Raw genomic sequence first — 12,645 nt, 5'->3', positions numbered from 1 at the left:
GCTCGTAATGTTCGTGTTGCTGGGTCCAGGCGACATAAAATGACTTTTTATACTCTAGTGCATAAAGTAAAATCTTCGTCTAAGACCAAGGCAATCAGGTGTAAACAGCCACAAACAAACAAGTTTTTACATTTTTTTTAATAATTTTTAATTTATATAAAACTGAAAATCAATCCAAATAAATCAATAAAACTAAAAATGTATAATTATAATACTAATTCGTGAACAATAAAAGGTAAATAGTAAGTGAACAATTGTTTCCACTGTTCTATTTCATTTCCTCGCCATCGAAGTGAAAAGTAGAGTGTAAAACTCGAGCATTAAACCCATTTTCCCCTCGACGTGTCTATATGAACGTGTTGGGTAAAATGGCCCGTTTTATGCTCTTGTTGTACAATCTACTATTAGTTCATTGATATGGACCTCCGCAAAGTAACGCCTAATTCAATAAATTACCTAAAAGTTAACTGACCCATGGAACGGTACAGGTTTAACGATTTAATAGTTTAATCCTGGACCGTGCAAGCAGCTCTGATAGCTCTTGTAACTTCCAGACTATTCGTGCGCGCTCCAGCGAGACATCCTGGTGCACGGGCGTCTGTACGCGTCTCAGAACTACCTGTGCTCCACGCGAGCATCTTCGGCTGGGAGACCAGCCTCTCGCTGCGGTGGAAGGACGTCACCGCCATCACCAAGGAACGGACGGCGCTGGTAAGCTGCCGTCATGGCACGTTCATACAGGACAAGCGTGAGCCTACATGCTTTTCTATTGCTGAAGAACCCCCCCCCCCCTTTCCTCCAACACTTACCCATCCTGTGCATGCTTCGAGGGGCATCTGTTTTAAATCTGAGGGACATAAGGTAACTAACCCTATCCATGTTGAAATGAAGGTAAATTATGTATGTTTTTAATGCGGGGGGGGGGGGATTGGGCGTTAATATTATGCTAATATCATATTCGGATAAAGAATTATGCTTAATAAAATTTCGGCAATAATAAGATTGACGTGCATAAATTGTGCGAAACATGTTATGCGTAATACGTTTCGGACATTATAAATTATGCATAATAAATGTCGCCCATTCTATCATTTGCCTAAAGGAAACAGTCATTTGATCAAATCAGCCAAAAAGGCAAGGGCGCACTACTTCTTGGAGGAGCAAATCATTTTTGTGTGAAAATAAGTTTTTGGTAAAAAAAATACATTTTTTTTACAAGCTTTTTCTGCCGACTGTACTTTTTGTTGACTGTACTTGCATTGCCACCCAAACTACATTTGCATACCAGATTTCAAGTCGATGCCATTAACCGTTGAAGAGTTCCGTCCTTCAGAGACAATTCTGGCCGGACTACCAATTTACGTAAGTATACCAAATTTCAAGTCAATCCAACTACTGGAAGTTGGTCGAATTTAACTTGCAAGATTTGATTACAGACAGACAGACAACGGGACAGGTGAAACTACATAAAAGCTTGTAAAAAAACCCCTTTGCGGCCCACTTCGAGCTCAAACAGCATGTTCTGTTTTTTGACGCCAGGTGATCCCGAACGCTATCCTGATCTGCACGGAGAATGAGAAGAACTTTCTGACGTCGTTCTCCGGCCGGGACAAGTCCTACCTGATGCTGTTCCGCATCTGGCAGCACGCGCTCATGGACCAGCCCGTCAGCAGCCAGGAGATCTGGCAGTGGGTGAGTGCACAAACACACACATATCTACCCTCACCTACTTATAATCATTTTCGCGAAATACGAAATAGAAAAACAACCTTCCTTCGGATAGTCGGGTAAAAACAAAAGGAAATGTCATAAGTCCCGGTTTGTATCGTAATGAGGGCTATCGCGTATGAATTCGCCGCTAGAGGCGCTAGTGTAGCGTGAGGTCTCCGAAATGTCAAATCTCATAGTTTTTGGGTGAGCTACGCGGGTTTATTCATAATTAGAATAATTTTGTGAATATTTTGCATTATCTTAAATTAATTATGGCAATTATGCGTTACGGGGCAATGAATGTCTGTGTTTTGAGACAGTTTTGTCTTTCGGAAACTTTTGTCCTCCCTTTTTTCCGAACAAAACGGGACTACGCAACACTGTGGTTGCTCGATATTTTTATGGTACGGTTTTAAGGTGTATTAAATACGCCCGTATTAACCAACTTTGAAAGCCACACTTAAAACCTCACGCAACAGTGGCGCCATCTAGAAAGACAAAAAACGATAGCCCTCATTGCACCGCATGAGGTAACAAACAAAGAAACAAACAGACTTACAAACTTTCTCATTTATAATATTAGTGGGATGCGAAAGTTTGTTTCTTTGTTTGTTACCTTTTCACGTCTAAACCGCTGAACCAATTTAGATGAAATTCGGTATACCTTTACAGATAGTCTGAGTCCCGGGGAAGGACGTAGGATAGTTTTATTTGCATAATTCCCACGGTTTTATAAACGAACTAGCTTTTGCCTGCGGTTTCGCCCGCGTGGAATTCGGTTGGAAATCGGAACTGTGCATTTTTCCGCGATAAAAAGTAGCCTATATCACTCTCTGGCCCATAAGCTATCTCTATGCCAAAAATCACGTCGATCCGTCGCTCCGTTTCGACGTGAAAGACGGACAAACATACAAACACACACACTTTCGCATTTATAAGTTTAGTATAAATTCTACGTGGACGGAGTCGCGGGCAACAGCTAGTTTCAAAAGCTAGGTCGGACTTTAAATCGCAAACGCGAGATTATAACAAAGAAAAAAAACAACGCTAAATCGGCCGTCGAAATTTCCCCTAGCGCCTGAAAAGCGTGTCGTCCGTAATCATGCGCATATTGATCTATAGATCTGAATACGGCCGGCAAACAAGGTGGTATTATGCGCCGGTTTATATCGCATTATACATTTAAAGTTGGCCAAGCCACGAATGATGGAGAGGGATTTGTAATAAGATTTTGTAAAAAAAAACCTTGTTTACAAGCTTTTATTTAGTTTCATTCACCTGTCCCGTTGTCTGTCTGTCTGTCTATCTATCTGTCCGTCTGTCTGTAATCAAATCTTGCAAGTTAAATTCGACCGACTTCCAGTGGTTGGATTGACTTGAAATTGGGTATACTTATGTAACTTATACAATAATCTGGTAGTGACATCCTGGTAGTCCGGCCAGGATCGTCACCGCAGAACGGAACTCTTCAACGGTTAAATTTGGTATGCAAATGTAGTTTGGGTGACAATACAAGTACAGTCAACAAAAAGTACAGTCAAAATTTTTTTACCAAAAACGTAATATATCGCTATTCTTACTAATATAGTAAATACGGAAGTGAGTTTCTTTGTTCCTTTTCACGCTTTAACTACTCAATCGATTGCCATAAAAAATTTTTTTTTTTTATTATTTGACTGGATGGCAAACGAGCAAGTGGGTCTCCTGATGGTAAGAGATCACCACCGCCCATAAACATCTACAACACCATGGGTATTGCAGATGCGTTGCCAACCTAGAGGCCTAAGATGGGACACCTCAAGTGCCAGTAATTTCACCGGCTGTCTTACTCTCCACGCCGAAACACAACAGTGCAAGCACTGCTGCTTCACGGCAGGATTAGCGAGCAAGATGGTGGTAGCAATCCGGGCGGACCTTGCACAAGGTCCTACCACCTGCAAACTGCCAACATCGTATAAATTCTTCTTCGCAGACAAAGTAGTGGGCAACAACTAGTTATCAATAAATCCTTTTTATTTATTTAAAAGGAAAACGAAAATTTGTGGCTGGTGCTTGATCATTGCACTGTCATCAGTGCATTATGCATCTAACAAATTTCAAGTCAAGCTGACTAATTGGATATGGGTACAAATCTAATTGCTAGATTTATTAAGTTAACATTCTTTGTATTTTTTTATTATCTGATCTCAATTAATTTCAAATTGAATACCAGTTACTACAAGATATAGTAAAATCGCGAATTAAAGTTATAAATAAAAGTTGCAAAGGACGTTTTATAAACATCATCATCAAAAAGCCATCTAGCGATATTTTTTGTCAGAAAATCTATATATTCAAAAATGAACTGCGGCATTATACATTCAAACTTTAAAATTAATTAAACTTCTGATTGGTTAATGACGCTGATTATTGATTACGCACAAGATAGTGTATTATCTGCCATTCCGTTACATCAGAATTATTAAGCAAGTAATAACATATAATTTATGTGATTGTGAGGAAATAACAACGTGTAATACGTATTTACTAATTAAAATAAACCGTTTTAATGTTCACACATTCGTGAAACCTGCACGAAAGCAGTAAGTAAATATAGTTTTAAAGCGACGCAACAATAACTGCTGTTAATAAATTAAACTAAGGTAAATTAATTCTATTTATAGGTGACCAGCATTCATTCTAGTATACATTAGCCAATTATTAAAGGGTGGCCAGTAATTGACACATTATACCTAAAATTAACTCTGTTTATAGGTGACTAGTATTCATTTTTAGTGTAAGGTGGCCAGTTATTGAAGGGTGGCCAGTAATTGACACCTTACACTAAAATTAACTCTGTTTATAGGTGACTAGTATTCATTTTTAGTGTAAGGTGGCCAGTAATTGACACCTTTCACTAAAATTAACTCTGTTTATAGGTGACTAGTATTCATTTTTAGTGTAAGGTGGCTAGTTATTGAAGGGTGGCCAGTAATTGACGCCTTACACTAAAATTAACTCTGTTTATAGGTGACTAGTATCATTTTTAGTGTAAGGTGGCTAGTTATTGAAGGCTGGCCAGTAATTGACGCCTTTCACTAAAATTAACTCTGTTTATAGGTGACTAGTATTCATTTTTAGTGTAAGGTGGCTAGTTATTGAAGGCTGGCCAGTAATTGACACCTTTCACTAAAATTAACTCTGTTTATAGGTGACTAGTATTCATTTTTAGTGTAAGGTGGCTAGTTATTGAAGGGTGGCCAGTAATTGACGCCTTACACTAAAATTAACTCTGTTTATAGGTGACTAGTATTCATTTTTAGTGTAAGGTGGCCAGTTATTGAAGGCTGGCCAGTAATTGACACCTTTCACTAAAATTAACTCTGTTTATAGGTGACTAGTATTCATTTTTAGTGTAAGGTGGCCAGTTATTGAACGGTGGCCAATAATTAACGATTTACCCTATTTCTGCTTATCTTTGAAAAAATTACAGGAAGAGCACATATCTAATCAAGACCAAGATCAAGATCAAGAATCAAGTTCAAGTTGGATCAAGTTGTCTGAATAAATAAAATTATTATTATTATTATTATATCTAATACCTTTAAACGATCTATAGGATAGTGCCCTAAAAAAAATCAAATTATTCCATCAGTATTACCAGAAAATATTATACAAGTATTATCTCTTCTTTGTCAATCCGTATAAAATTCGTTTATCGCTATCTATCCCGCGGGAACTATTCATTTTTCCGGGATAAAGACTATCCTATGTCCTTCCCCGGGACTCAAACTATCTGTACACCGAATTTCATCTAAATCGGTTCAACGGTTTAAATGTGAAGAGGTGACAAACAAACAGACTTACAAACTTTCGCATTTATAATATTAGTTAAAGTTAAAATTCCGCGTGACGTCACGCCGTGATGCGCTTCATCATCATCATCATCATCATCATATCAGCCATAGGACGTCCACTGTTGGACATAGGCCTCCCCCATAGACCTCCAGTTGCCTCGGTTGGAAGCGGCTTGCATCCACCGTGAACCCGCGACTTTAACCAGTGCCCTTAGTGTAAGTTTTTGGGTACAAAATACGTCTCGATCGCGTTCGCGTTAAAATCTCAATTTGTATGGAAACACGAACATCGCAAACGTTCCGCTAGAGGCGCTGTTTGTGTTTGCATACAAGTTGAGATTTTAACGCGAACGCGATCGAGACGTATTTTGTAACCGAAAACTTACACTAAGGGCACAGGTCATCCGTCCATCTCGTTGGTGGACGTCCTACGCTGCGCTTGCCGATCCGCGGTCTCCACTCGAGAACCTTTCGGCCCCAACGGCCATCCGCTCTCCGTGCTATATGGCCCGCCCATTGCCACTTCAACGAGCTAATTCGCTTGGCTATGTCGGTGACCCTTGTTCTTCTACTTATTTCCTCATTTCTGATTCGATCCCGTAGAGAAACCCCAAGCATAGCTCTCTCCATAGCTCGCTGAGCAATTCTGAGCCTATAGGGCATATTAGCCAAACCTCTGCGCAGGGGACGATACTAGCACATACCATATACATGTCGCCATGACGGGTGACATGAATGACCATGACAAAAGAGTATTAGTACCTATAGAGAAAACCATGTTTAATATGTCATGATCAAACGATAGAGCTATCTTTCCAAAAAATTAAAAATTATATTATATAACGGCACCCTACGGCCATTTAAAAGTGGAGCATCTAAAATAACTGCTTTGAGAATGTGGCGCGAGTTTAAATTCTAATCCTTTCAGAGTTTTGAAGAACTTGTCGAAAAGTGTATTGTATTGTAACTTTTTATTGTACAACACACACATGAAAAATAATTAAAATTACAACTAACTAACTGTAACTATGTAGTAACTGCATTCTGGCGGCAGAACTTGGCAGTAATATTCCCTATTTATAAGACCTATAGTGAAGCACCACGTCTCGGATCCATATGTCATCCATCCATCACTGAAAAAGAGATATAGGGGTCCAATATTGTCTGATAATCTTAGTGACGAACTAAAAGGTCCCACTACAACGTGTCATACAATAACTGTAATAGGAACGTGTCGGGAACGGGATGTCACGCGCATATATAGTTGTAACGAAAATAGAAACTGAAACATCATCATCCATCCCAGCCTATATACGTCCCACTGCTGGGCACAGGCCTCCTCTCAGAACAAGAGGGCTTGGGCTATAGTTCCCACGCAAGCCCAGTTCGGATTGGGAACTTCACACGCACCATTGAATTGCTTCGCAGGTTTGTGCAGGTTTCCTCACGATGTTTTCCTTCACCGCAAAGCTCGTGGTAAATTTCAAATGTAATTCCGCACATGAATTTGGAAAAACTCAGAGGTGCGAGCCGGGGTTTGAACCCACGACCCTCTGTTTGAGAGGCGATAGGTCAAACCACCAGGCCACCACGGCTTTTTGAAACATGGATGCACAGAAAAAAAAACAAAAAAAAAGACCAGCGCTGGGAATCGAACCCAGATCCTCAGCATTTCGTGCTGCGTGTTACACCCCTACACCACCACTGGACAGGAGTCGAGACACCCTCCCTCAGGTTCCCTCAGGAACAGTGCATTTTCCGTCGCTCCGTTTCGCATTTATAATATTAGTATGGATATAAGTATGTTTATTCCTTGTCTAGTATCAATAGTACACTTCCACTGAACGTAGATATAGTTTAGATATAGTTAGTGTTTAGTATTGTAACTAAGGGACCCCATACATCCCTGTATTTCCTGTATTATTATTTTTTGTATTTTTTTTTTCTTTAATTGTATAATATAGTTTTTAAGTATTTTATTTGTAATTATATTTTGATGAAAAAATGACTTTCTGCCAAGTTTCTTGCGGCGCATTCTTCTTGGCAATGATGGTCTTTCCGAAAGAGCTGGTAGTATAAAAAAATGACGTGTAAAAGTGCCCATTGCGGCCTATTTACTGAATAAATCATTTAAATTTGAATTTGAATTCAAGTTTTGCTTAGTTTGGGACTAGGTCAATTGGTGTTAAGCGTCCTATGATAATTATTTATTTATTTATTTTGGGAAGCTCGGAAACTGCTCTGATTTCGAAATTCGTTAGATTAGCTCGATCTCGTCTCTGGGATAGCGAGTGTTTCAATGTATAGTATAACTTTATGGGGCTGGTGTCTCCACTACGCCGTCTCCATAACTTTACATTCGTGGCGGCGTGAATTTTCGTAGTGGCCGAGTTTGTGTCCCGCGAGCAAGGCCGTCGCAGGCGCACGTATCACTCTCTGGTATTGATTCAGGTAACAAATTAACCATATTATGGTGTACGAGGTGGAAATTGTTAGCGGCTAAAGGAAGGAAAGCAGTCTAAATAAGTCAAAACAATAGCGAAAGTTTTAAGAAGTTTAAAATTCAATTCTCGTATATTTACTGTAATACGGTTGCTCGACCCCAGATCTGCAAGCCAATTTTAACCTCGTAAGGCCCAGCGTCCTAAATTTAGGACATACGTCAAAGCTAATGTCAAAGTCTTGTTTCTGATATCCTGTCAATCGTACAAAGGTTAACTGGAAGAGATCCCTTTAAGTGATAAGTTCGCCTTTGTACATGTTATTGTGCTATTTTCTGTTAATTTCATGTGTTTTTTATGTACAGTAAAGAGTTTTACAATAAAATACATCACTAGGTAATTGACATAATTTTCTAATAGGTACTAATATTGTAAATGCGAAAGTGTGTGTGTTTGTATGTTATGTCCATCTTTCACGTCGAAACGGAGCGATGGATCGACGTGATTTTTGGCATAGAGATAGTTTATGTACATAGGCTACTTTTTATCCCGGAAAAATGCACAGTTCCCGAGGGAACAGCGCGCGATAACCGAATACCACGCGGGCGAAGCCGCGTCAATTCAACTCGACTAAGTATGTAATTATGTGGTAATTATTTTGTGGCAATAGATTATTTTTTATTTTTTTATCTGTATTAATCACATTAGTAGATTTTAGGACGTTTTTTTACCAGGAAATGAGAACTATTGCGCTTTAACTATTTTCAGGATTTTGTTATTGCTAAATAATAATTAGTCCCAAACTGAGCAAAGCTTGTACTATGGATACTAGGCAACGGATAAACATACTTACATAGATAAATACATACTTAAATACATATTAAACATCCAAGACCCGAGAACAAACATTCGTATTATTCATACAAATATCTGCTCCGGCCGGGAATCGAACCCGGGACTTCAAGCTTCGTAGTCAGGTTCTCTAACCACTTGGCCATACGGTCGTCAAATCCGGCCGTAAATAGTTTGAACTATCCAATTATTTTAATCGTTTCGTATGAACTTATTTTTGAACTTGACTGTACCGTTTCGTGTTTCATGCCGGTTGTACTGGCTGCTGTAAATTAGTGTTAATACCCAGGCAATTATGAACTTGCGAGAGCACAATATCTGTTACATGGTTGCTGCAATATACAGAATGTTCTCGGCGGTAAAGACAAAAGTCAATGTGAAAATATCCTTATTCGATTTAGACTATGAACTGGCACTTATGAGCTCTAATAAAATCCAAAAAGTTTGACGCCAATGTCTCTATCTGTGGTATCTTAGCTATCGAACGGATGGACCGATTTCGGTGCGGTTTTTTTTTACGTGACTTTTTTCGTGACCGTTTCTTCTCGCGGTGGGTCTTGCCTATTAATAAAAATCGGTTCAGCCTTAAGAGGACATAGTTCATATCACTCGGCCACCACGGCTTTCCAAAATAACAGACTTATAAAGGTTTGAAATTCGACATCACACGCACGTAGCGCCATACTTCCTGCATAGAGAAATCATTTGAGAAAGAGACAGGTATACTTATGCTTATGCAGGTGGTAGGACCTTGTGCAAGGTCCGCCCGGATTGCTACCACCATCTTGCTTGCTAATCCTGCCGTGAAGCAGCAGTGCTTGCACTGTTGTGTTTCGGCGTGGAGAGTAAGACAGCCGGTGAAATAACCAGCGCTTAAGGTATTCCATCTTAGGCCTCTAGGTTGGCAACGCATCTGCAATACCCTGGTGTTGCAATTGTCTATGGGCGGTGGTGATCTCTTACCATCAGGAGACCCACTTGCTCGTTTGCCATCCAGTCGAATAATAAATAAATAGATTTTTCAAATAATCACTATACCTCTGTCTGTATACCTACCTATATTTTCATAATAATATTTAAAGACATGGCAAATTCAGGAGTTGTCAAACACCGTATTGTCAGCGTGTTAAGTGTGTCTGTCTTATTCCAGGTGCACACGTGTTACGGCGAAGAGCTCGGCTTCAACTCCGACGACGAGGGCTACTCGCGGGAGCCGCCCGACGACCCCATACTAGGATACGTCGCCGACAACGCCTCTGAGGTAATAAGCTCGCATTGATTACTTTTTTTACAATGTGGTCTAATTCCAAAACCATTTCGAGGAATAGGTTTATTAAATTATTTTATAACATTTTTTGTAAAAAAAATACTAATTGATCGTGTGTATATTTGCAAAATAACGTTTGACCTTTGTTTGACTTTCGTCGTAAATAAACGTTATATAACTAATCCGCCTAATTCTAACACTGCCAGGTGACAGAAGACACTACGTTTTTTTAAATAATTGTGATGGGCAACGAAAATAGTTATTTATGTGGCTGGTGCATAATGCCTTATTATGTATAGCCGCGTACATAACTTTATCGACATGCATATCATAAGTTTTCTATAATATGTTCAGATATGGCCTGTATTTTTAAGTTAGTGTTACTGATAACTAGTTTGAAGTACCCACCAAAGCTTAAATAAAACAGATAATAAAAAACTAAAGTTTTATTTATAATAATTATTATCTACAAGTTTTCTACAATATGTACAGATATGCATTGTTAAAAAAAGTATTACCGATACTTTAATGTAAACATTAAGATGCAGTTACTTTAATGTGAACATTAAGATGCACCCGCAGATACCAGGTTTCTTAATAAAGGCCATTTGATAGTCGTTTCTGAACATATAATAGGGAAGTATATAGGGAAGGATATGCATGTAGATAAACGTAGTTTTTAACTCCATGGCAACTATGGTTGGCTATAATTCCGTTAACTTCTAAATAGGGTAAAAAATTTAAAACGCAAACAAAACCAAAATCCTTCAAATAAGTGTCTTAAATTCGCCTATTTTATGAAAAATAAAATAAAATAATAAACATTGTTTTTTTGAGACCAATGCCAATTATCAATGTGCAGTGCACGAGTCAACCTCGTACTTACACGTTGTCTTAGTCTCAGTGTGCGTGACTGACGGTACGCTTGCGACTAAAAACACGTTCGAGCTACGCACACATGGACTGGTCGTGCGGATACGTTTACAACTACAATTATAAAATGTGGAGGGGCGCGCCTTCGTGAGTGAACAGATCTGTACCTATTGTTTTACGTGGCAGAGGAGGAGGGTGGTTTTTGCGTGTTAACGTATATGTGACGGACAGACGTGGGTGTGGTCCCACCGTGCACCAAGGTCCAGCGGAAAAGCAAGTTGAAAATTTATAGTTTAAAATTAAAAATCCACACGTTAAAGCCGCAGACCCTGTGGCAACTCAACATACTTTCCTATGTTTTTTTATGTAATTACGTCATTTTTTTCTTATAAAATAAATTAGCACATTGTTTTTATTCGAAACGTCGCTCTCACTGTCACAGATCAATTTAAAAAAAAAATTTTTTTTTCGTCTGGATGGCAAACGAGTTAGTGGGTCTCCTGATGGTAAGAGATCACCACCGCCCATAAACACCTGCAACACCAGGGGGATTGCAGATGCGTTGCCAACCTAGAGGCCTAAGATGGGATACCTCAAGTGCCAGTAATTTCACCGGCTGTCTTACTCTCCACGCCGAAACACAACAGTGCAAGTACTGCTGCTTCACGGCAGGATTAGCGAGCAAGATGGTGGTAGCAAGTAGTGTCGGAGTCTTGCACAGAGGGTTCTACAACGTGTGTTAACCCGTCGAACGCCCTGCGCGCCACAGTGGCGCGTATCTAAGTACTCGTGATTAGTCAATTTTGTTTATGGGCGGTGGTGATCTTTTACCATCAGGAGACCCACTTGCTCGTTTGTCATCCAGTCAAATAAAAAAAAACTACTTGGCCAGTTTTCATAACGTCATCGTACGAATCAGTCGGCTGAACACCGCCCGCCAGCCAGCCCGTATCTTATCAGAACACCTGTGTGTGTCAAGATATGTTTCCCGCGAACATTTCGGTGCCGTCCTTCCCGTAACAGAGACGTGTCGAGTGAGATATGATAGTGATAAACTGATAACTGATAGATCGTGCTTTAGAAGTAAACAGTGCGTATGGGGATCGCAGTGTAGCAAGTTAGTGCGACATGGTTAGGATCATACGGAAGTCTAAGAAGAAAGTGAGTTTGACCATTTTTCATTTACTACGTACTTTCAATAAATTATTTCATGTTCCCATCACAAGGAAAAAATATAAATCTAACTCTTATATTAACAGAGCCTGTAAAGCCCATAATACTAATTTCTGTCAAGTAGATGTATTTCATTTATCCTTAGTTAAGTTCAAGAGTGGCATTCTGTCCCTTTTGGATTAATAGCATTCATTTTACAATTTTGCAGTTTCATCTTTAAATAGTTAATTTAATTTTGTTCAATTAACTGCTAACCGTATTTGTGTTTAGCCAACAAACCTGTTTTCAGTTTTGTTTCCCGTTCATTTTACTTTTACTTAAATGAATCAGTAAGTGTTGGCAGCTTTATTGGTTTATGTAAATTGTAATTTGTTTATTTTTAAGAACCATGTACCGTTTGTGCCCAAATAAACATTAAAACATTAAAACTAGCTAGTTTTTACCTGCGGCTTTGCGCGTAAGCCGTAATTCCAGCGGTTGGATTGAAAATCCT

General features: G+C 39.2%; 1 protein-coding gene across 1 annotated transcript in view; it reads left to right on the top strand.

The window, feature by feature from the left end:
* LOC141436422 (protein Aster-B-like) overlaps positions 1-12,645 on the top strand; it is a 56,584-nt gene that overhangs the window by 18,659 nt on the left and 25,280 nt on the right. Inside the window, 4 exon segments of the mRNA XM_074099408.1 lie at positions 555-623; positions 626-711; positions 1,540-1,692; positions 9,990-10,100. Of these exon segments, the coding sequence (XP_073955509.1) occupies positions 555-623; positions 626-711; positions 1,540-1,692; positions 9,990-10,100 (419 nt within the window).

This window comes from Choristoneura fumiferana, chromosome 16 (genome assembly GCF_025370935.1).
Source record: "Choristoneura fumiferana chromosome 16, NRCan_CFum_1, whole genome shotgun sequence".
In the NCBI taxonomy this organism is placed as follows: Eukaryota; Metazoa; Arthropoda; class Insecta; order Lepidoptera; family Tortricidae; genus Choristoneura; species Choristoneura fumiferana.
This window is presented reverse-complemented; position numbering and strand designations above follow the sequence as displayed.